Source organism: Sturnira hondurensis, unplaced genomic scaffold (assembly GCF_014824575.4).
Source record: "Sturnira hondurensis isolate 20B ecotype Veracruz unplaced genomic scaffold, ASM1482457v3 Scaffold0007865, whole genome shotgun sequence".
Lineage (NCBI taxonomy): Eukaryota > Metazoa > Chordata > Mammalia > Chiroptera > Phyllostomidae > Sturnira > Sturnira hondurensis.
This window is the reverse complement of record NW_028080496.1, coordinates 12025747-12045879: the sequence shown is the minus strand read 5'-3', so window position 1 is coordinate 12045879 and position 20133 is coordinate 12025747. Positions and strand designations below refer to the sequence as shown.

General features: G+C 47.7%; 1 protein-coding gene across 5 annotated transcripts in view; it reads left to right on the top strand.

Moving 5' to 3' along the window:
* TRPM1 (transient receptor potential cation channel subfamily M member 1) overlaps positions 1-20133 on the top strand; it is a 69395-nt gene that overhangs the window by 21282 nt on the left and 27980 nt on the right. For 4 of the 5 annotated variants that reach the window (XM_037053788.1, XM_037053789.1, XM_037053787.1 and 1 more), the window contains exons 4-15: positions 1618-1831; positions 2577-2701; positions 3415-3586; positions 6163-6337; positions 6766-6889; positions 8965-9037; positions 9803-9903; positions 10612-10785; positions 12110-12244; positions 12490-12540; positions 14048-14188; positions 14963-14992. In XM_037053788.1, the coding sequence (XP_036909683.1) occupies positions 1618-1831; positions 2577-2701; positions 3415-3586; positions 6163-6337; positions 6766-6889; positions 8965-9037; positions 9803-9903; positions 10612-10785; positions 12110-12244; positions 12490-12540; positions 14048-14188; positions 14963-14992 (1515 nt within the window). The remainder of the gene's footprint in view (positions 1-1617; positions 1832-2576; positions 2702-3414; positions 3587-6162; positions 6338-6765; positions 6890-8964; positions 9038-9802; positions 9904-10611; positions 10786-12109; positions 12245-12489; positions 12541-14047; positions 14189-14962; positions 14993-20133) is intronic. The other variant, XM_037053790.1, reaches the window with a different exon arrangement.

The following is a 20133-nucleotide window of genomic DNA, read 5'->3' as shown; positions in this document are numbered from 1 at the left end:
CCCCTGCTGGGAACTGGCCTGCAACCCAGGCATGTGCCCTGACTGGGAATCGAACCGTGATCCTTTGATTCACAGGCCCACGCTCAATCCACTGATCTACACCAGCCAGGGCTTTATTTTGTTTCTTTTGTCTGTGTGAACCTGCAACCCTCCCACAATGGGTTAGGAGCTGAAAACATTCCCCCTGAAGTCCATCCATAGCCTCCCCAGCCTGCATTAGGCTGGCTAAGAAGAGCGCAGACTTTCACCCTGGCATGTGAACAGGGACACCTTCCCAATGAGCCCCACCAGAGAGGGGAGGCGCCCACACTGCGATCCCTCTGGGCACACTCCCAATAACGCACCCACATGCCCAACTACATATTGGCATGGAACAAAGAAGCAGTACATAGGGCCCAAGGCCTTAACCTCCTATTCTCCTGGAGGGGAAGGTCAAGTCCATTGGCTAACGCCAAGGATCCCCACTCCCTTCTCCCATTCAGTGTGGCCTGGAGGCCACTCCCTCAACAACATCCTGTCCAACCTCTCAGGCCCTGGTTCTAGGTGAGCCAGCTTTGGAGTTGAATCCTTCAAGATTAGAACTGCCAGGTAAAATAGAGACACATAGTTATATCTGAATTTCAGATGAACGATGGATAACTTTTTTAGTATAAGTATGTTCCAAATCTTGCATGAGGTGTGCTTATATTAAAACACGTTTTGGCTCAGTGGATTGAGCGCGGGCCTGCGAACCAGACGATCGTGGTTCGATTCCCAGTCAGGGCACATGCCTGGGTTGCAAACCAGTTCCTTGCAGGCTAACTACCAGCAGGGGATGCACAAAAGGCAACCATACATTGATGTTTCTCTCCCTCTCTCCTTCCCCTCTATAAATAAATAAATAAATAAAATCTTTAAAAAAAAAAAAAGNCCCCACTCCCTTCTCCCATTCAATGTGGCCTGGAGGCCACTCCCTCAACAACATCCTGTCCAACCTCTCAGGCCCTGGTTCTAGGTGAGCCAGCTTTGGAGTTGAATCCTTCAAGATTAGAATTGCCAGGTAAAATAGAGACACATAGTTATATCTGAATTTCAGATGAACGATGGATAACTTTTTTAGTATAAGTATGTTCCAAATCTTGCATGAGGTGCGCTTATATTAAAACACGTTTTGTTGTTCATATAAAATTCAAATTTGGCACTGGCTGGTGTGGCTCAGCGGCTTGAGTGTCGGCCTATGAACCAAAAGGTTGCGGGTTCGATTCCCAGTCAGGGCACACGCCTGGGTTGTGAGCCAGGTCCCCAGTTGGGGGCGCGCAAGAGGCAACCACACACTGATGTTTCTCTCCCTCTCCTTTTCTCTCACTTCCTTCTCTCTAAAAATAAATAAATAAAATCTTTAAAATAAAAATAAAAATTCCAATTTGACTGGGCAGCCTGTAGTTCACTTGCTAAATCTGGCAACCCTTCCGAAGTTTCCTGCCATTGCTTGGCCACAGGCTCACATGGAGGCCCCAGAACCTGAGGGACAGAAAGTCTGACAGCCCTTGCTTGGACAGGCGCTGTGGCCTTGTCCCTCTGTGACATGGGAGGCAAAACCAAGGCTGGGTGCTGAGTGTCACACACACTCTGTTGCAGTATATCCGCGTGTCCTATGACACCAAGCCCGATTCGCTGCTTCATCTCATGGTGAAGGACTGGCAGCTGGAGCTGCCCAAGCTCCTAATATCTGTGCACGGAGGCCTCCAGAACTTCGAGATGCAGCCCAAGCTGAAGCAGGTGTTTGGGAGAGGCCTGATCAAGGCCGCCGTGACCACCGGGGCCTGGATCTTCACGGGGGGCGTCAGCACCGGTGAGAGCAGACCCAGAACTTCTGGTCTCCAAAGAGCTTTGCAGTAATTGAGATTGAAAAACAGAAGGTATTGCCTCTTGGTCATATTTATGACAGGAGGGAAGTCTTTATTCAGTAGCTTTTTTTGTTTTTCATTTCATTTGGTGTGATTTGTCGTAATGGTCAACATTTCTGGTACCCACTGTGCATGCCGTTCCTTGAACGGAGTCCTGTACGAACCTCGTTTTTATTGAGGTTCTTGACTGTCCTTTCTCTAGCATATGGGAGAGGAAACTGAGGCACAGAGAGGCTGAAGGACATGCGGGCAATCTGGCTGTGAACTTTAGCTGAACGTAGCCAGGGAGTGCCAAAGAGACCCAGCGACTTCCATCCTTGGAGATCTGTAAAGGGAATCCCTTCACAGCCAGTTTGGTTTTGGTTTTGTTGAGTTTTAACAGGAAGGGAGAGAGAAACATCAATTAGTTGCCTCCCACACGCTACTCGCATCGGGGGCGAATCCACAACCTAGGCATGTGCCCTGACTGAGGATCGAACCCACAACTTTTTGGTGTACGGGGTGATGCTCCAACGAACTGAGCCACCTGGCCAGGGCCAGCACACTTTCTTTTGAAAATGAAGATCATTATGTCTCAACATTGTTCTTTGGGAAAAGAAGTAGTTCAGAGAAGGGGACCCTAAAGTTCACAAATAGTGAGATCCTGGGGGAGGTAAAGGACCTAAAACTGTGACTTCTGGCTGCTCCCAGGTGTCATCAGCCACGTTGGGGACGCCTTGAAAGACCACTCCTCCAAGTCCAGAGGCCGGGTCTGTGCTATAGGAATCGCTCCCTGGGGCATCGTGGAGAATAAGGAAGACCTGGTTGGAAAGGATGTAAGGGTTTTCCCCTCAGACATGGGCTATTTGTCCAAATCAGTCTTTATTTAGAGGTAATTGTAGATCCCCTTCTCCCTCTGGCATAAGAAAGAGAGGTCCCAGATCCCCTTTCCCCAAAGGTAACATCTTGCAAAGCTATGGCCCAATATCACGACCAGGATCTCGACACAGATACAGTCGAGATTCACAGTGCTTTTGTCACCCCTACCTGCCCCCTGCCCCACGTTGCCCTTGGACATGCCCCCTAATTGCCTCCTTCCCCCTGGGAACCACCATCTGCCCTGCCCCTAATTTCACCACTTCAAAAATGGCATGTGAATGGATCACACAGCATGCAAACTTCGAGGATTGGCTTTTTCACTCCACGATAATCCTCTGGAGACCCAGATCATTTGTGTATATCAGCAATTTGAGGTTTCCAGTTGGCTATTACCAATAAACCTGCTGTAAACATTTATAGACAGGACTCTGTGTTAACACACATTTTCATTTCTCTGTGATCGATGCTCCAGAGTACAATTTCTGGGTTGCTATTATCCCAAATAATTTTATCATTTCTCATTGAATATAGAAATTTGCAAAAACAAAAATCCTTCCTTTGAGAGAATAAGAAAGAAACGCACAGTTAGAGGAAGCGGTGGCTGCGTGCATACGAATGCTTGCTTCCCCTGCTGGTGCCCCGCTCTGACTCACGCTGTGCATTTTGTCAGGTGACGCGAGCCTACCAGACCATGTCCAACCCGCTCAGTAAGCTCTCTGTGCTCAACAATTCCCACACTCACTTCATCCTGGCCGACAACGGCACCCTGGGCAAGTACGGCGCCGAGGGCAAGCTCCGGAGGCAGCTGGAAAAACACATCTCTCTGCAGAAGATCAACACGAGTAAGTTCTGGCGAAGGCCAAGGACAGTGGGCCACCCGAGGGAAACTGCCCCCGGGGTGTTTAAAGCCTTAACCTTGATTCCTGGTAGAGCAGTAGAAGAGGGCTTGCCTCAGCTTTTTCCTGAGCCACCTACAAAGCACACCCCACTGAGCGGTGTCCTGAGGCCCTGTCCCAAGATCAACCAGGAGGGTTGATTCAAGAAACAGCTCTGCAGTGGTTGCCAGGGTGACGGCAACTGCCTGCCCCGTTGGCCAATGGTTCCAGTTCCCTAGAGTCGCTATAGTTATCTTTTAAAAACTTGAACAAAAACCATTTCTCAAAGACCTAGTATGGTTTCTTCTATCCTCTGAGTGTTGTGTGATCCCTCGATTGAATAGCTCCAGCTCTGTTCTCGCAGCCAGACCAAGGCGGCCCGTGCCAGGGGGAGGATGCTGAGGTCAAGCTGGAGGGGAAGGAGCGGTCCTCAATCCCATGCAGTGATAATAACAACCCATTAGAGTGAAAATAATGGAGTAACCTCTTGGAACATGTTCCTACTCCAGTGACTTGTAGAACTGAACAGTGATTTTTAGTGACTTAGTAGGTCACTACAAAGTGATCTTGGAGAGTATTTTGTCTTTACCACGACTGGTGTGATTTTTGTGAACGACCACCTGGAAATGATCATTATGAAGTGCAATTGAAGTGAAATTAAAGCACTCCAGAGTGCTTAGAGGTGAGAGGGCCTGCTGCGCAAAGTTGTGAGTTTCCAAGGATCCGCTCTCCATGGATAAATCAGCTGGTGACTGAATTCTTTGTTCTCACGTGTTTGTAAGTCTCACACTGCCCAACTTCACCTGGCCACGTGACTGGTGGGCTTCCCTTTGTCATCCTTTGCCTAGGACTCTGAGTGGGGCAGGGACAGCAAAGGGGTGCTCAGCTGTCACCTCTCACAGGATGGAGCTTCGGGGAGTCCAGCCTAAACCACGAATTCATTCCACTCCATTTCTGGAAACAAAGGGGATTCAGCCACCGCATTCCCGAATGTCTAAAACGCTAAGCCTTGCTTGGGTTGGGGACCTCAGAGGCAGGGTCTGGGTCACCTTGGTCCATCTTTCCAGTTTCTCTTGGGCAGGGCCAGGCCCAAAGCGGACCTTCACACACCCATTTGCCGAACTGAACTTAACTGAGATTATTCTGATAAGAGTTGTCCAAACTACGTAGAAGTTCCTGGCAGAAAAAAGGCGTCACAGAAGCAAACCAGAAACTCTGACTTCCCCCACTTGAAGTTCTCAGCTCTCGCCCTGGCCAGCCTGTGTGGCTCAGTTGGTTGTCCTGCAAAGTGAATGGTCGCCATTCGATTCCTGGTCAGGGCACCCGAGCCTGGGTCTCAGGTTCAGTTCCCCATGAGAGGCAGCCAACTGACATTTCTCTTCCTTTCTCCCTCCCTCCCTCTCTCTAACAAATAAATAAATATTTTATTTTAAAGGAAATTTTAGATCTCCTAACATACGCTGCCAGATACCATCCAAAGTCCTTCGAACAGTGAGACTGAGGACACTTCTCCCACTTGGCACTGGTGGATGGTAATCAGATAACTCCCATGACGTCTGGTGAAAGGTGCTCAGGACATAAGGTCACAGCCATGTTGGGGTGAAACTGTGAATGAGGCGCACTTGTCTCTGCTGCCCTTCCATTGCCCGAGCCCCAGGTTCTTTGGAGTCTCCTGCTGCCCTTGGGTTCCCAGAGCCCCCCACCCACTGCTGGTTTTGTCACCAATGTCCGCTTGCTCCTGCCTTGCCCCTGGAGAGCCCTGTGGTCTGCTAGAGACCAGGAGAGGACCTTCAAAGTACTTGGATGTCCAAACAGTTCCCTATACTCGTATTTAATGCCCCTTTAGGAGACAAAGGTGTGCAGTGATGATATACCTTTAACATATGTTTCTGTAGGGCCTGTGGTGGCTTGGTCCTGTGAGTAATGCCTGAGGCCAGGTGGTAAACTGAGCTCTGTTATCGCTGGTCCAGTGCCTTTCCCTGTGTCATTCCTTTTATTTTTTTTTTTTTAGAATCTATTTATTTATTTTTAGAGAAAAGAGTACGGAAGGAGAAAGAGAGGGAGTGGTTGCTCTCGTATGCACCCTGACTAGGGGGCCGAACCTGCAACCCAGGCACATGCCCTGACCGGGAATGGAACCTTTGGCCTTTGGCTTTGCGGGACAATGCCTGACGGACTGAGCCACACCGGCCAAGGCCTCTTTGTCAGACCCTGGGGCAGGGCAGCAAGGGAGGCCTTTTTCCAGCTGAGAGAACCTTCTGGTGTCTCTCACCTTGAAGCAGCCCTCATGGCAGCTGAGCTGGCGGGGAGCTCCACCCCAGAGGACTCAGAACGGTTGTGGTTTTAAGTCTCTGCTTTTCCCAACACGGCCACAATGCAGGGTTTGAATTAAAGAATGAAAACCACCGCCATTGGGTCTCTCACTGAGCATGCGCACCTGCCGCCACCTCCATCCGGTTGTCAGTCTGTAATCTGAGACGTGCAGACGAGCAGCGGCTGGTGCTGGGACGTCGGTCTGAGGGCGAGCGCTCTGTGTGTTGCAGGGCTGGGCCAGGGCGTGCCCGTCGTGGGCCTCGTGGTGGAAGGTGGCCCTAACGTCTTCTCCGTGGTCCTGGAATATCTCTGGGAAGAGCCTCCGGTCCCCGTGGTGGTTTGCGACGGAAGCGGACGCGCCGCGGACATTCTGTCTTTCGCACACAAATACTGTGAGGAAGGAGGGTAGGATTTCTGACCTGTCCCCAGGGGTGGGGTTTTAGCTGCCCTGCTAGGTTAGGCCCAGAAAGAAACCTTAGCCGGTCCAATAACGTTAAATCAGGAAGATGCGTGCGATTCTCCCGTTTCCCCAAGGGCGGCAGGAGAAGGAGCCATCGAGACCTGCGTGCGATTTCTTACAGCATCCCTCCTCTAGGGCATATGCTCTCTCCCAGCTTCATTTCCCCTTATAAGGTTTCAACCAGCCCGGGAGATAGGATAAGTGTGAACGCAGTTTCACACTCTGCTCCCTTTTCATCTGCTGTCCCGGGATCCCCTCCAGTGGAAAAGTTTCTGACCAAAGACACCAGATGGACCTAGAGATGTCAGATTGGTTCCCAGTCACTGACTTAAACTTGGACTGTCTTCCTCTCTTTGGCGTTTTCTTTAAACAGGGTCATAAATGAATCCCTCAGGGATCAGCTCCTGGTCACCATGCAGAAAACATTTAATTACAGCAAGACGCAGTCGCATCAGCTGTTTGCAATTATCATGGAGTGCATGAAGAAGAAAGAGCTCGTAAGTGTCTTGAGCATATTTCCGAGCCAGCTCCGCTGAGAGAGTCGCGTTTCCTCCCTAATTCTGCCCATGTGTGCGTGATGGGCTTGCTCACGCCTCAGCTCAGCTTTTCCAAGAGGCGACGTACAAATCCACACCACACTGGCTGTCACGCCCACGGGACAGCAGTCACGTGAGCTCACAGGGTAGAGCAACCCAGGTGCCTTCAGACCTCAGTTGAGGTCAGGTGACGTCACACCACGTCACACCAACTCTAAGGGGCACAATATCCATCGGATCTAAAGATTTGAGGGCCGACACACACCATTCTTTTAGGTGAGCCTGTAAAATCGAATCCCATCACCTTCCAAATACAGTACAGGCATACCTCACAGATAGTTCGGGTTTGGTTCCAGACCACCGCAGTAAAGTGCATTGTAATCTTGTTGCTGGTGGAGAGTCTTACCTTCAATTTGTGTAACAACAACAACAAAAATGCAGTATTTGTAAAGTGCAATAGAGCAAAGTACAATTAAACAAGACGTGCCTATAATGATTTCCCACTCCTTGCCTCCTTAATGAATCTTATCAGGGATAGGCACCCTCATTGCAGATGTCAGATAGCCTCTTCGAAATTCTACAAATTTCTTATAAACGTAGGTAGGCATACTTCAGAGATATTGAGGGTTGGGTTTCAGACCACTATGATAAAGCAAATATTGCCACAAAGCAAGCCACGCAAATTTTCCCCCATGCATAATAAAAATCCCGTTCACACTATACTGAGATTTATTAAGTGTCCAATATCATTATACCTAAAACAAATCAATGTACATGCTTCAGTTACTAAATACTTAGTTGCTAACAAATTCTAACCATCATCCAAGGCATCTGCAAGCTGACTGTCATCTTTTAGCTGGTGGAAGGTCTTGCCTTCAATTTGTAAACTCGATCCCTGCAAAACACAATAAAATGAGGTAGCCCCTGGCTGGTGTGGCTAAGTGGAGTGAATGCCAGCTTGTGAGCCAAAAGGTTGCTGGTTCGATTCCCGGACAGGGCACATGCCTGGGTTGCAGGCTGGATCCCCAGTAGTGGGCACACAAGAGGCAGCTTCACACTGATGTTTCTCTCCCTCTCTTCCCCTCTTTTTAAAAATAAATAAAAATCATTTTTTTAAAAAATGAAGTAGGCTTGTATATCAAACCTGAGTATAACTGGTTTTGTCATAACCATTTAGATTCTGGCATGTAGAACCTGAATGAGCCAATGGGGTAATAAAATAAAATCCAGGCAAGGGCTCTGAGTCAGGACAAGCAATGCTATCACTTCTGGAAGCCAGATGACCCGGATTTAAAACGGTTTTGCTCTCAGAATCATTGCCTGTTAGTCCCTGGGATTCTTTTTAAAAATCACCCTGCCCTGCCCCTGGCTGGTGTAGCTCAGTGGATTGAGTACGGGACTGCGAACCAGAAGATCATGGTTCGATTTCCAGTCAGGGCACATGCCTGGGTTGCAGGCCAGTTCCCAGCAGGGGACGCACAAGAGGCAACCATACATTGATATTTCCCTCCCTCTCTCCTTCCCTTCCCCTCTAAAGATGAATACAATCTTTTTTAAAATCTCTAAAAAAAATCACCCTGCCCTGGCCAGGTTGCTTGGTTGGTTGAAGCGTTGTCCGGTGCACGGAAAGTTTACGGGTTCGATCCCTAGTCAGGGCACAAATGGGAGACAACCGATCCATAGCTCTCACTCACGTAGATGTTTCTCTCTGAAAAAATCATTAAACATATCCTTGTTGAGGGTTAAAAAACAACCTAATTCCCTCCTTGTGTTCAACTTCTTTTTTAAAAAAACTTCTTTTATTTATCTTTAGAGAGGGGAAGGGAGGGAGAAAAAGAGGGAGAGAGACATCGATACGTGGCTGCCCCTCACTCACACCCCCCACCTGGCACCTGGTGGCAACCCAGGCATGTGCCCTGACTGGGAATCAAACCGGTGACCCTCTGGTTTGCAAGCCCACACTCAATCCACTGAGCCACACCAGCCAGGGTTCAGCTTCTCTTTACTCAGTGTTTTCATGATCAACCCGTTTCCAGGTCACCGTGTTTAGAATGGGAGCCGAGGGGCAGCAAGACATGGAGATGGCGATTTTAACCGCCCTGCTGAAAGGTGAGCTGTGGGGAGGTGGTGCCTCCTGTCCTTTCAAGGAATCCATCCCCTTCTCTTGTTGGTGGCAGAGCCCGAGCCAGCCAGCTGCCTAGACTCATCTCAGTAGGAAGCCAAGGTAGAACAACGGGTCCTCCATAGGGGTGCTGTCAGCCGTGGACCATGACAGCTGAAGCCAGAACCAGTTTCCATCTGGAACCCGTTCATGAAGGTTTTGATGCACAGAGAGTAAACACCAAATGGGATTTCCCCCCACCCCCCTCCGACCAATCACTGCATCCTGCAGTGTCTTGTCCCATTGCTCTGCTCCTCTCCTGAGGACAGGCTGGCTGCAACCTGACCACTCCTGGGGTGGCTTGGGGACAGGCACTTCCTACCTGCCTCTTGGCTCTGCTGGGACAGTGACAAACAGCAGGAGAGAGTGGAGAGGGCGTCCATCACCAGCCCGGCTGTGCTGGGCTGGTTGTCTGTGCGGCTGGCTGCACGGTAGTGCTCTCTCTGGCTGCCCTCGCCTCCAGACTGGGGCACAGCTCCTGCTGGCCTGTCCTGGTGGAGGCCTGACAGTTCCAAGTACAGTTAAAGGTCTCAGAGTCACTGGGTTGCCTCCAGCCTCCTCCTAGGCAGCCCCTTGAGAAGAAAGAGCTCTTAGCTTTGGGGCCTGGGGGGTCACTCTGGGGCACAAGAAAAGACAGCTCTGATTAGCTCCAGCCCCAAACCCTGGGTGGTCCAGGCACCGAGAGAGAATCACCTACCTTCTTGCCTTTCCAGGAACGAACGCATCAGCTCCGGACCAGCTGAGCTTGGCGCTGGCGTGGAACCGCGTGGACATAGCGAGAAGCCAGATCTTTGTCTTCGGGCCCCACTGGCCGGTGAAACTATTTTCCAATTCATACTGTTTCCCCTGACTTTGTTCAGATGCTTCTTTAGTCTGCACTCCCCTGGGTCTCAGCAAATGGTCTGGGGGGGTTCTGATGATCCAACACTCGATCCTCTAGGATTATTGGGAGACATTGTTGGTATTTAACATCAAAGAACCAGGAGGAAGTTAGAGCTACCAGTGCTAACCACAGACTCAAACCGGTGCTCTTGAAGAAATTATCACTAAATATTTTAGCATAGTAGGCAAAAGTGGGTTTTTACCCTTTTATTTATTTTAAAGATCATATTTATTTATTTCTAGATAGGGAGGAAATGAGGGAGAAAGAGAGGTTGAAGAACATCTGTTGGATGCCTCTTGCACGCCCCTACCTGGGGACCTGGCCTGCAGCCCAGGCCTGTGCCCTGACTGGGAATGGAACCGGCGATCTCTCAGTTCAAAAGCTGGTACTCAATCCACTGAGCCACACCAGCCCCGGCAAAGTTTTTACCCTTTTAAACAAATGAGAAAAATAGCTCCTTAAAATTAAATACAGTGATTGCACTGAGGGCATGGAGTTTTCAAATTCTGTTTCACGGAAACCATGGAAGCCCCGAGGACTCTGTGTACGTGTGGTCACTTTTGCACAAGTGCCTGCATGTGCTAATGTGCACCTGTGTGTGTGTGTGTGTTTTCCCCATTCTGCTTGCTGCGGATGCAGCCCCTGGGTAGCCTGGCCCCCCCAGTGGAGAGCAAGGTCATGGAGAAGGACAAGAAGCCACCCACGGCAACCACCAAGGCAGGCAGAGGGAAAGGAAAAGGCAAGAAGAAGGGGAAAGTGAAAGAGGAGGCGGAGGAGGAGACGGACCCCCGGAAGATTGAGTTGCTGAACTGGGTATGTGGGGAGTCTCTGCTCCAGTGTCTAGGGGTCCACAAATTCCAGAGGCCAGCACCCTCATCCTCAAAGGGAAGGGGCACCCAGGTGCCTCAACTCCAGCCCCAACCAGGGCCCTGGCTCCCAGGAGGCCACGGGAAAGCATTGACAAGATCACACCTGTGTCACCTGTGCTGGGGTGCAGCTGTCAGGTTGTCACTAACGTCCCTGCTTTGGGGGCATAAAGCCACTGACAGAGGAGGCTGGAGCATCAGGCTCAGCAGCAGGTCTCTCTGCCCGGCAGACACGCAGATGCTCCAGGTGGGAGAGTACAGGCAATGCACCGACCGCAACCGAATGAAACAGGAGGCCAGGGTCTGGGTGGAGGGGCGGCTTACAGGACACAGGCCAGACAGGGCTCCAGGCCTCTGCAGTGACAGGTGGCAGGCATGGTCTCTGTCGCTCACCCTGGTGGCACACTGCACACCCTTTCGGCCCCACCTGGCTGCCACACAGGGGACTTTAAGTCAAGGAAACAAACTCTGCCCAGCAAGTCTTCACATTATACCCAGGGCTGCAGGTGCTGTGATGCTGAGGACTGACGTAAATACTAAACCATGGTAAATAAAATAGTGCAATCTGCCACCTCAGAAACCATTGTTTGTGGGGGTGGGAGCTTGGAGATTCCAGTACGGATCGCAGTTTGATTTCCAAAAGAATGCAGCTCATGTGGTTTTCTTTCTTCTGTTTACGTTACAAGAAAAGTGAATAAACTATCTTAATTAAAAACAAACCTGGAAACTAGAGAGGGCAGTGGCAGTTTGGCAGTTATTTTGCATCGTCTTCAGCTTGTTTTAAAAAAAGAGAAAATCACTTCTTTTTCCTCTCTATTTTTTAGAAGATTCTATTTATTTATTTATTTATTTATTTATTTATTTATTTTTAGAGAGACGAAGAGAGGGAGAGAAACATTAATGTGCGGTTGCCTCTCAAGCGCCCCCTACTGGGGACCTGGCGTGCAACCCAGGCATGTGCCCTGACTGGGAATTGAACCGGCGACCCTTTGGCTTGCAGGCCGGCACTCAGTCCACTGAGCCAGAGCCTTTTTTTCTTTTCATTGAGCTTGGATGGTTAGTCTGACATATACCAGCAGGCCAAACTGTTGGGAAAAGGGAGGGAAGATGGGTGTGTTTACTAAAGACAGAGAGCAGAGAGAACTCCATTCAGAAAGCTCTAGAATCTGGAAAGTGGGATCAGAATACGCTTTGGGGGATGTTTCCAACCTGCCTCCTGCCTTGTGTCCCCCCAAGAGGACACTCCTGGGCTCCCCTCCTCCCTCGAGCAGGTGAACGCGTTGGAACAGGCCATGCTGGATGCTTTGGTCTTGGATCGCGTGGATTTTGTGAAGCTCCTGATTGAAAACGGAGTCAACATGCAGCACTTTCTCACCATCCCGAGGCTGGAGGAACTTTACAACACGGTGAGTGGCCCAGGAGGGGGCGCCGAGGGGATCCCCGGGCACCCCAACCTTTGGTGCATGGTACCCAGAGGGGCCTGGAATGATTGAAAAAACATTTCAGTGGGAGGGTCCCCCTTTGATAGCAGGCAGGTATTCTATTTATTTATTTATTGTGTTTATAGTCTTTAAAACCCCAGGGCAGGCTTTTGCTCCAAGCTGAAGAGGAAACCATAGTTAACGTGGTTGAATGCTTGCTTGCCTTTCAGAGACTGGGTCCACCAAACACTCTGCATTTGCTGGTCAGGGACGTTAAAAAGGTCAGTCCGACATTTCGTCATCCTTATCAACAGGCATCTTTCCATAACGGATTTTTAAAATTTTTATTTTCCAGTTAGAGTTGACAAACAGCATTGTATTAGTTTCGGGTGTGCAATGTCGTGATTAGGCATTTGCACACCTTACGGATCCCCCCAATAAGTCCAATGCCCGCCCACCCCTGTAAGAGTTATGACAATACTGCTGTGCTGTGCTTTACACCCCCGTGACTGTTTCTCTGACTTGGACTGCTCAAGAAGACATTTTACAGAACAACTTTTAAATTTCTAGAATGTACGCTTCTCTTATTGGCAGCCCAAGAAACAATGAACCCCTCTCTTCATGGAAAGAATTCATTTACAATAAAACAAAATCATCCTTTTTGAGTTTGGTGCTCCTCCTCTCATGTGATAGGCTGAACGAGTGGTGAGGGGCGGGCCCGACGGCCAAGGCCAGGGCATCAGCCAGGGGAAGGCCCGCCTATGGCTGCCCCGGCCACCTTCTGTCCCTGCTGCCTCGCGTTCTGTGTCTGTGTTAAGACCTGCCACTCTGCCTCTTTCTCGAAGTACCGTGAGGACATGCCTCTGTCACCCTGTGTGTCCAGGGGAGCAGAGCAGTTGTCCTTGTCCCTCTCTGTTCCCTCTTTGGGAAGTGACATCTGTTCCCCACTTCCCACGGGTATGAAGTGTAACAGTCTTTGCTTGGGGGACCCCATCTGCTCACCTCCTGTCCTGGTCTTTCTTGAGTCGTAGGGCCACAGGCTAAAGCAATTAATGGGGCTGACATCGGAAGTGATTCATTCCACTAGGATGCTGCCCTCCCTGGATGCTCCGTGTGGCATGTGCATTCGTGTTCTCAGCCAGAGAAACTAACTCAGATGAGGGAATAGAGGAGAGACTCCCCAATACTCTGGTCACATGTTGTACAAAGTCTAGTTGTAACAGCAGGAGACAGTCTTTGGACCCTGCTCCTCCCCAATTGCACCAGGTCATTTGTGGGTTCAGGTCCTCGCTGAAATCTGGGAGCACCCCAGAAAGTTACAGGGCACCATGGGAAGCTGCCACTGGAGATGCTGGGTCCCCAGGGATAGTCCCTCCATCCACAGCCTCCCGTGGAGCCCGCCTTCCTGCTACCTGTGAAATCTGGACTCCAGCCCCTAGAAGTGGGCTTCTGCCCTGCAAGCGGCTAGCAAAGCACCTTCTCCACAAAACCCGTCTGCCTGGACAAAGGAGGGTCACCCAGCCGCACAATCCACTGCTTTCTGGTTACGCAGGCACGCTGCAGGCCATTCTGCCTAAGCCCAGTCTCTTCTACCGGACTTCTAACTCCTCTCCCTGGGAAGTTCAACCCATTTTCTAAAGTACAGTGGAGTCACATGGTGATAGACAGAGTGCTCCGTTGTTACCCTAGCTCGGGAGCAGGGACCAGGGTTGGCTACTGGTGCCTGAGGAGTGAGGGACGAAGTCCACGCTTCTCACAGGGCCTGAGCCTCGGTCTCTTGTCTTCCAGGGCAACCTGCCGCCCGATTACCACATCAGCCTCATCGACATAGGACTAGTGTTGGAGTACCTCATGGGGGGCGCCTACCGCTGCAACTACACGCGCAAGAGCTTCCGGACCCTTTACAACACCTTGTTTGGGCCCAAGAGGGTAGCGCTGAGGGGCCGTGTGTGGTGCTGGGTGGTGTTGGGGTCTTATGGGCTTCCCAGTGGCCTTTCCCGGTAACTCGGCCTGTTCAGAGCCGAGCGCCTCACCCCATACCCAAGCACGGCTGCCCTTCCTCCCGCAGGAACTCAGGTGTGAGGCCTCACTGTCCCTGCAGATGCCCAGGCTTCACCTGGGGCCACTGGCCTTTATCCTTAACGAGCGGGGATGCTCAGACCCCCCGAGGGGGGACCCCTTTGCATCTGCCTGCCCACTTTGTTGCTGCCCTCTTCATCCTATGGCTGCGGGGATCTACTTCTTCCAAAGCAGGGGTCAGGGCAGGGCTCACCCCCTGCCCCGAGGCTCCCAGGGCTCAACGAGTGATCCATCCTGTCCTGGGGGATCACGGACCTCTGCCAAAATCAAATTGTATGACCGTGGTGGCTGGGTTTCCCCCCACCCCAATCAAAATTCTTCGCTTAGCACAAGCCCAACACAAGGAGCCCTTGCCCTGCACTCGGACCCCGCAGCACCGTCCCCACATTTCTGTGAGCGAACGTCTCTGGTTCCGGCTGGAACGAGGGTCGCGTGTCTGCACATCCTTCCCCTCAGCTGACTTCACGGAAGCCGAGCTTCCACATTAAGGCATTCCCTTTCCTTGGCCACGGTCCTCCATTGTTAATCTGTTACTATGTCTCTTGCAAACTCCCCTGCTAAAGTCCTGCTAACACTGGTTGTCTGACTACCTTGTTGTTTTTCTTCTCCCCTCTCCCCATGCAGCCTAAAGCTCTTAAACTCCTGGGGATGGAGGTGAGTTGGGTTGTTTTCCACAGTCTATGGTATCTTGGTCGGGTATGTGAGCCATCTTCGCTCTGTGTTTAACATAAAACTGAACGAGTTTGTTTTCCATGAATAAATCCAGTGCCTCAGACACACCGAACTTACTTTGACAATTCCATCAAATTATGTAAAGTGACCATACATGTTTTTAAAAGTTAGATATCACCCAATTCAATATTTCTGGAATTAGCAAAACCATGGTTTCAAAAGCAGACAAAGACCAGACCAGAAAACTCTGAGAATAATGGCACTTATGTACAGAAAAATAATAAATAAGCTCAAAATACATTCAATGAAATATTGTTAAAATAGTAAACAAGTAATTAAAGTCTTCTAAGAATGCAAATATGATTTAATGTTAATAAGTCTTTCATAGATTGCCTCATATTAATAAGTTAAAGAAGAAAAACAGTGTGACCTGGTCATTTTTCAATAGATGGTAAAAAATTAAAAATAGAGCTGCCATATGATCCAGCAATATGACTTCAGGGTCTTTATCTGAAGAAAACAAAACCAGTAATTTGAAAAGACATATGCACCCCTAAGTTTATTGTAGTGTTATTTATAATAGCCAAGATTTGGAAGCAACCAAGGTGTCCACTGAGGAGTGAATGGATAAAGAAGAAGTGGTATAGCCCTGGCCAGGTAGCTCAGTTGGTTAGAGCATCATCCTGATACACCAAGGTTGTGGGTTCGGTCCCCAGTCAGGGCACATACAAGAAACAACCAATGAATGCATCAATAAGTGGAACAACACGTTGATGTTACCCTCTCTCTTCCTCTTTCCCCCTCTCTCCCAAAAATCAACCAATAAAAAAGGAAGAAGATATGGTACATATATACAGTGAAATACTACTCTGTCATAAAAAGAAATAAAATCTTACATTTGTAATAGCACAGATAGACCTAGAGGGTATTATGCTAAGTGAAATAAACCAGACAAAGGAAAATACCATACGATTTCATTTTCAGTTGGAATCTCAAAAAACCAACACGAATGAACAAGCAAAATGGAAACAGACCCACGGATCCGAAGAACGAGCGGATGGTTGTCAAAGGAGGGGGTGGGGGATGAATAAAAAAAATGTAGAATAGTTTTCTTAACTTTTCTTAAAAATTTGTTTACTAGAAACAGACTGCCAAAATAAAATAAATGAGAATAAACATACTTCCTGATGTGATTAGCATACATGGAGATCTTATGGGAAGAGGAAATCCGTGACTGAGCAGTGAACCCCTGGAGTCCTTTCTATTAAAATCAAGAACAAGACAAGGCAGCCTGTTATTGTTGACATCATCGTTTCCCCCATTAGCGCTTCACAGTGTTTTGGAAACTGTGCCGCCTAAAGAATTCACGTTTCGAAAAGTACCTTAAAAGGTACTTTTAAGGGGAGGAAATAATGATCAGCAAAAAAGTATGTTGTATCTAGAAAACCCAGGAAAATCCACTAAAAATTTCTGTGACATTAGGACAAAAGTACTCAGAAATAAGCTTAAAGAAGGAACCTTAAGAACAAAGCAGCCCTGGCTGGTGTAGCTCAGTGGATTGAGCGCAGGCCTGCGAACCAGAGGATCGCAGTTTGATTCCTGGTCAGGACACATGCCTGGGTTGCAGGCCAGTTCCTGGCGGTGGATGCACAAGAGGCAACCGTACATTGATCTTTCTCTCCCTCTCTCCTTCCCTTCCCCTCTAAAGATAAATAAATAAAATTTGAAAAAAAAAAGAACAAAGCACCACATGGACACAAAAATATTGGAATTGGGGTGCAGGCTCTCGGTGGCTCTCAAGCACTTTCCTTCCTCAAGGATGCCTGGGTAATCGTGCCGCACAGCTGCCTGCATTGCCTGAGGCCCCTGGGAAGGGCAGCCACCCTCAAGAGAGCATGTGATACTGAGGTTTGAAGATAGAAAAAGAATAAACTAGCCCTGGCTGGTGTGACTCAGTGGATTGATCCCTGGCCTGCGAACCAAAGGGTTGATGGTTCGATTCCCAATCTGGGCACATGTCAGGGTTGCAGGTCAGGTCCCAGTTGGGAGCGCGGGAGAGGCAACCACGCATGGATGTTTCTCTCCCTCTCTCTCCCTCCATTTTCCTCTCTCTAAAAAAATAAAGTCAAATCTTTTTTAAAAAGAGAATAAACTAGAGGCATGGCAAGACAACAAAAAAATCTCTTGTGGAAGAAAGTAATATTTAACTGAAAGAATCTAAAAACATTCCCCCTCCCCCATGTGTATGTCCTCCAAAAGAAGAAAGTAAACGAGCCTTAGCAAAGGACCCTGATCAGTTGGCAACTATCACCCTTGGGGCAAGTCCACCCACCAGCCAGAAGATTAAGGCTCGCTGAAGGCTCAGACGAGATTAGCATTATTTTAGCATTGAAGTTTTTTTTTAATTACATGGCCTGGCATTGAACTTGCAATAGGTCTGAGGTGTGCCTGTATAAGCTGCCAACTTTTGCATGCTGTATCAGAATGCCTCTTAATCAGAGTGCAGCGGGTAGTATTTGTTTGTTGTGGAAATGAATACATATTGAAATGCAATGCAACGGTAATTTTGAAAAAAAATACTGGCCTTGACATGAAGTCTTTGCCCATAAAAAGATATTGAAATGAATGGAAGAAAGGCCATATCACAGAATACCGAAATTGAGTATTGTAGAGACCCTTCTCAAATACATGCCTGTGTTACATCGCATCCCCATTTCTGGGTGGATTCAGGGTAGGTTGTTTTGATCCTCTGTTCCCAATTAAGGCAGACCTTAGCATGGTGGCATTGTGGTCGCTGGAGTTGTGGTCCCATATGGGTTATGATATGCAACTTTCCGTAATTGTCTATTCTTTCAAAATCTTTGAGTCACATCAGGTTTGTCTGTTGGGCGAAGTTGTGAGAGCCCTCACCTCTAAAAATAGCGTGGTCTCAGCCCGGTTTGGGGAGCTATCTTTCACTACTTCTAAAATAACTTTCGTAACATGGGTCAGTTCAGGCTTTCTATTTCCTTGAGTTAACTTTGGTCATTCACATTTTCCTGGAAAACCATGATTTCATCTAGACCTTCAAGTTCATTGATGTGAAGTTTTACACAGTGTTGTAATTTTTATTTATTAATTTTTATTGATTTGAGAAAGAGAGAGGGAGGGAGAGAGAGAGAAAGAGAGAAACATCAATTTGTTTTTTCACTTACTTATGAATTCATTGGTTGATTCTCGTGTGTGCCCTGACTGGGGATCGAACCCACAACCTTGGTAGTATTGGGATGATGCTCTGACCACCTGAGCTACCTGACCAGGACCGATAGTATTCTAACTTCTTGATCTCTTCAATATCTTTAGCTGTGTGCCATTTCATGATGCAATTTTTCAAAATTTATATTTTCTCTTTTTTCTTAACTACATTTTCCTATGTATCTGGCATTTGTTGCTTTATCAAACAACTTTCTTTATTCTGTTTCCTATTTTAGTAATATCTGCTTTCATTTTCATTCATGTCTTCCATATGTTTCCTATTGAGTTACCATACTGTTTTTACTGACTCAGTTTGAAAATGAAGTTTGCTCATTTTCTGTCTTTCTGTGTCCCAATAAATGTAATAAAGGTTTAATTTTTCTCTGAGCATTGTTTTCATGATATCCCACAGGTTTGGGTAAATAAAACCTTCATTGCTACCATTTCTAAATATTTATAATTGCCTCTTTCATCCAAGAGTTGTAAATAAGCGTATTTTAACTTTTCTAGGTACAGACTTTTATTATTGCTGTTATCCCACAGTTGTTCATTTCTAATTTTATTCTTTGAATGGCGACTAAGATGAAATCACTGAGATATAAAATCTCAGAGAAACAAGGGTTTAATGCCTGGTTGAGTTTTGTTAATGGTTCACGTGTGTAGAAAACAAATGTGTATTCTCAGTTTGTTGGGTCCTATTCTTATACTTACCTGTCCGATCAAACTTGGTCATTATGTTATTCCATTTACTTCTGCATGCACTAAATTTTTCAAGTTCATTTCTTAAAAACAGGATTTTATGTACTTAATTTTAGACAGAGGAGAAGAAAAGGAGAGGAACATTAATGTGTGAGAGATACACCAATTGGTTGTCTCTCACACACCCCCTACTGGGACTCTGGCCCGCAACCCAGGCATGTGCCCTGACTGGGAATCGAACTGGTGACCTTTCAGTTCTGACTGGGGCTCAATCCACTGAGATACGATAGCCAGGGCTCAAGTTCATTTCTAAGTGAGGTGTGTTTAGGGACACACTGTGATTTCAGACATGCTCATTTCTCTTTATATTTCCAGTTCCTGTTTTTGGTTGTTTTCCTTGGTTGTTTCTCTTTTTCTAGTTTATTGTGCAAGTTCTCCACATTTTAGGGAAGTGAAGCCCTTGTGGGTTATAGTCTCTCTCTAGCGACCTTAAAATCATTTTAAAAGCATTTGCATACAATTAATATTTTTATAATATTCTATATTAGTGAAAGGTAGGCTTAAAAAGCCTTGTGTCCTACATTTCATTAGCCATTGATGGCTCTTTATCCGATTTAATATAGTCTTGAAATATATCCAATTTAATATATTCTTGAAATATATCTTTAAAATAAAGCTAAGTTTATTTTAGAATTTCTATTATGTCTATTTTTATCCTATGTTGATCAACTTTCTCAAAATTACTGTCTGTTTTACTATGACAAAATAAGAAATTATTTCTTGGCTGTTGTGGCTCAGTGGATTGAGTGCCAGCCTGAGAACCAAAGGACCGCTGGTTCAATTCCCAGTCAGAGCACATGCTTGGGTTGCGGGCCAGGTCCCCAGTAGGGGGCGTGCAAGAGGCAACCACACATAGTTTCTCTCCCTCTCTTCCTCCTTTCTCTCTCTCTCTCTAAAAATAAATAAAATCTTTTAAATCAATTATAACATTAGAACAAAAACATTGAAATCAGAGGCAAGATATGAGAGTTTCAATAAAAATGGTATAATTCATTATGGGACTATTAAAAGGGGGGCCATCCTGAACACTGTGGGGCAGGGATTGAAGAGCCGGGCTGCCCCCCACACCAGCCACACCAGCGGAGTCACTGTGGGCAGGTCTTTCAGTCTTTTGGCCACAAATCTCTCAT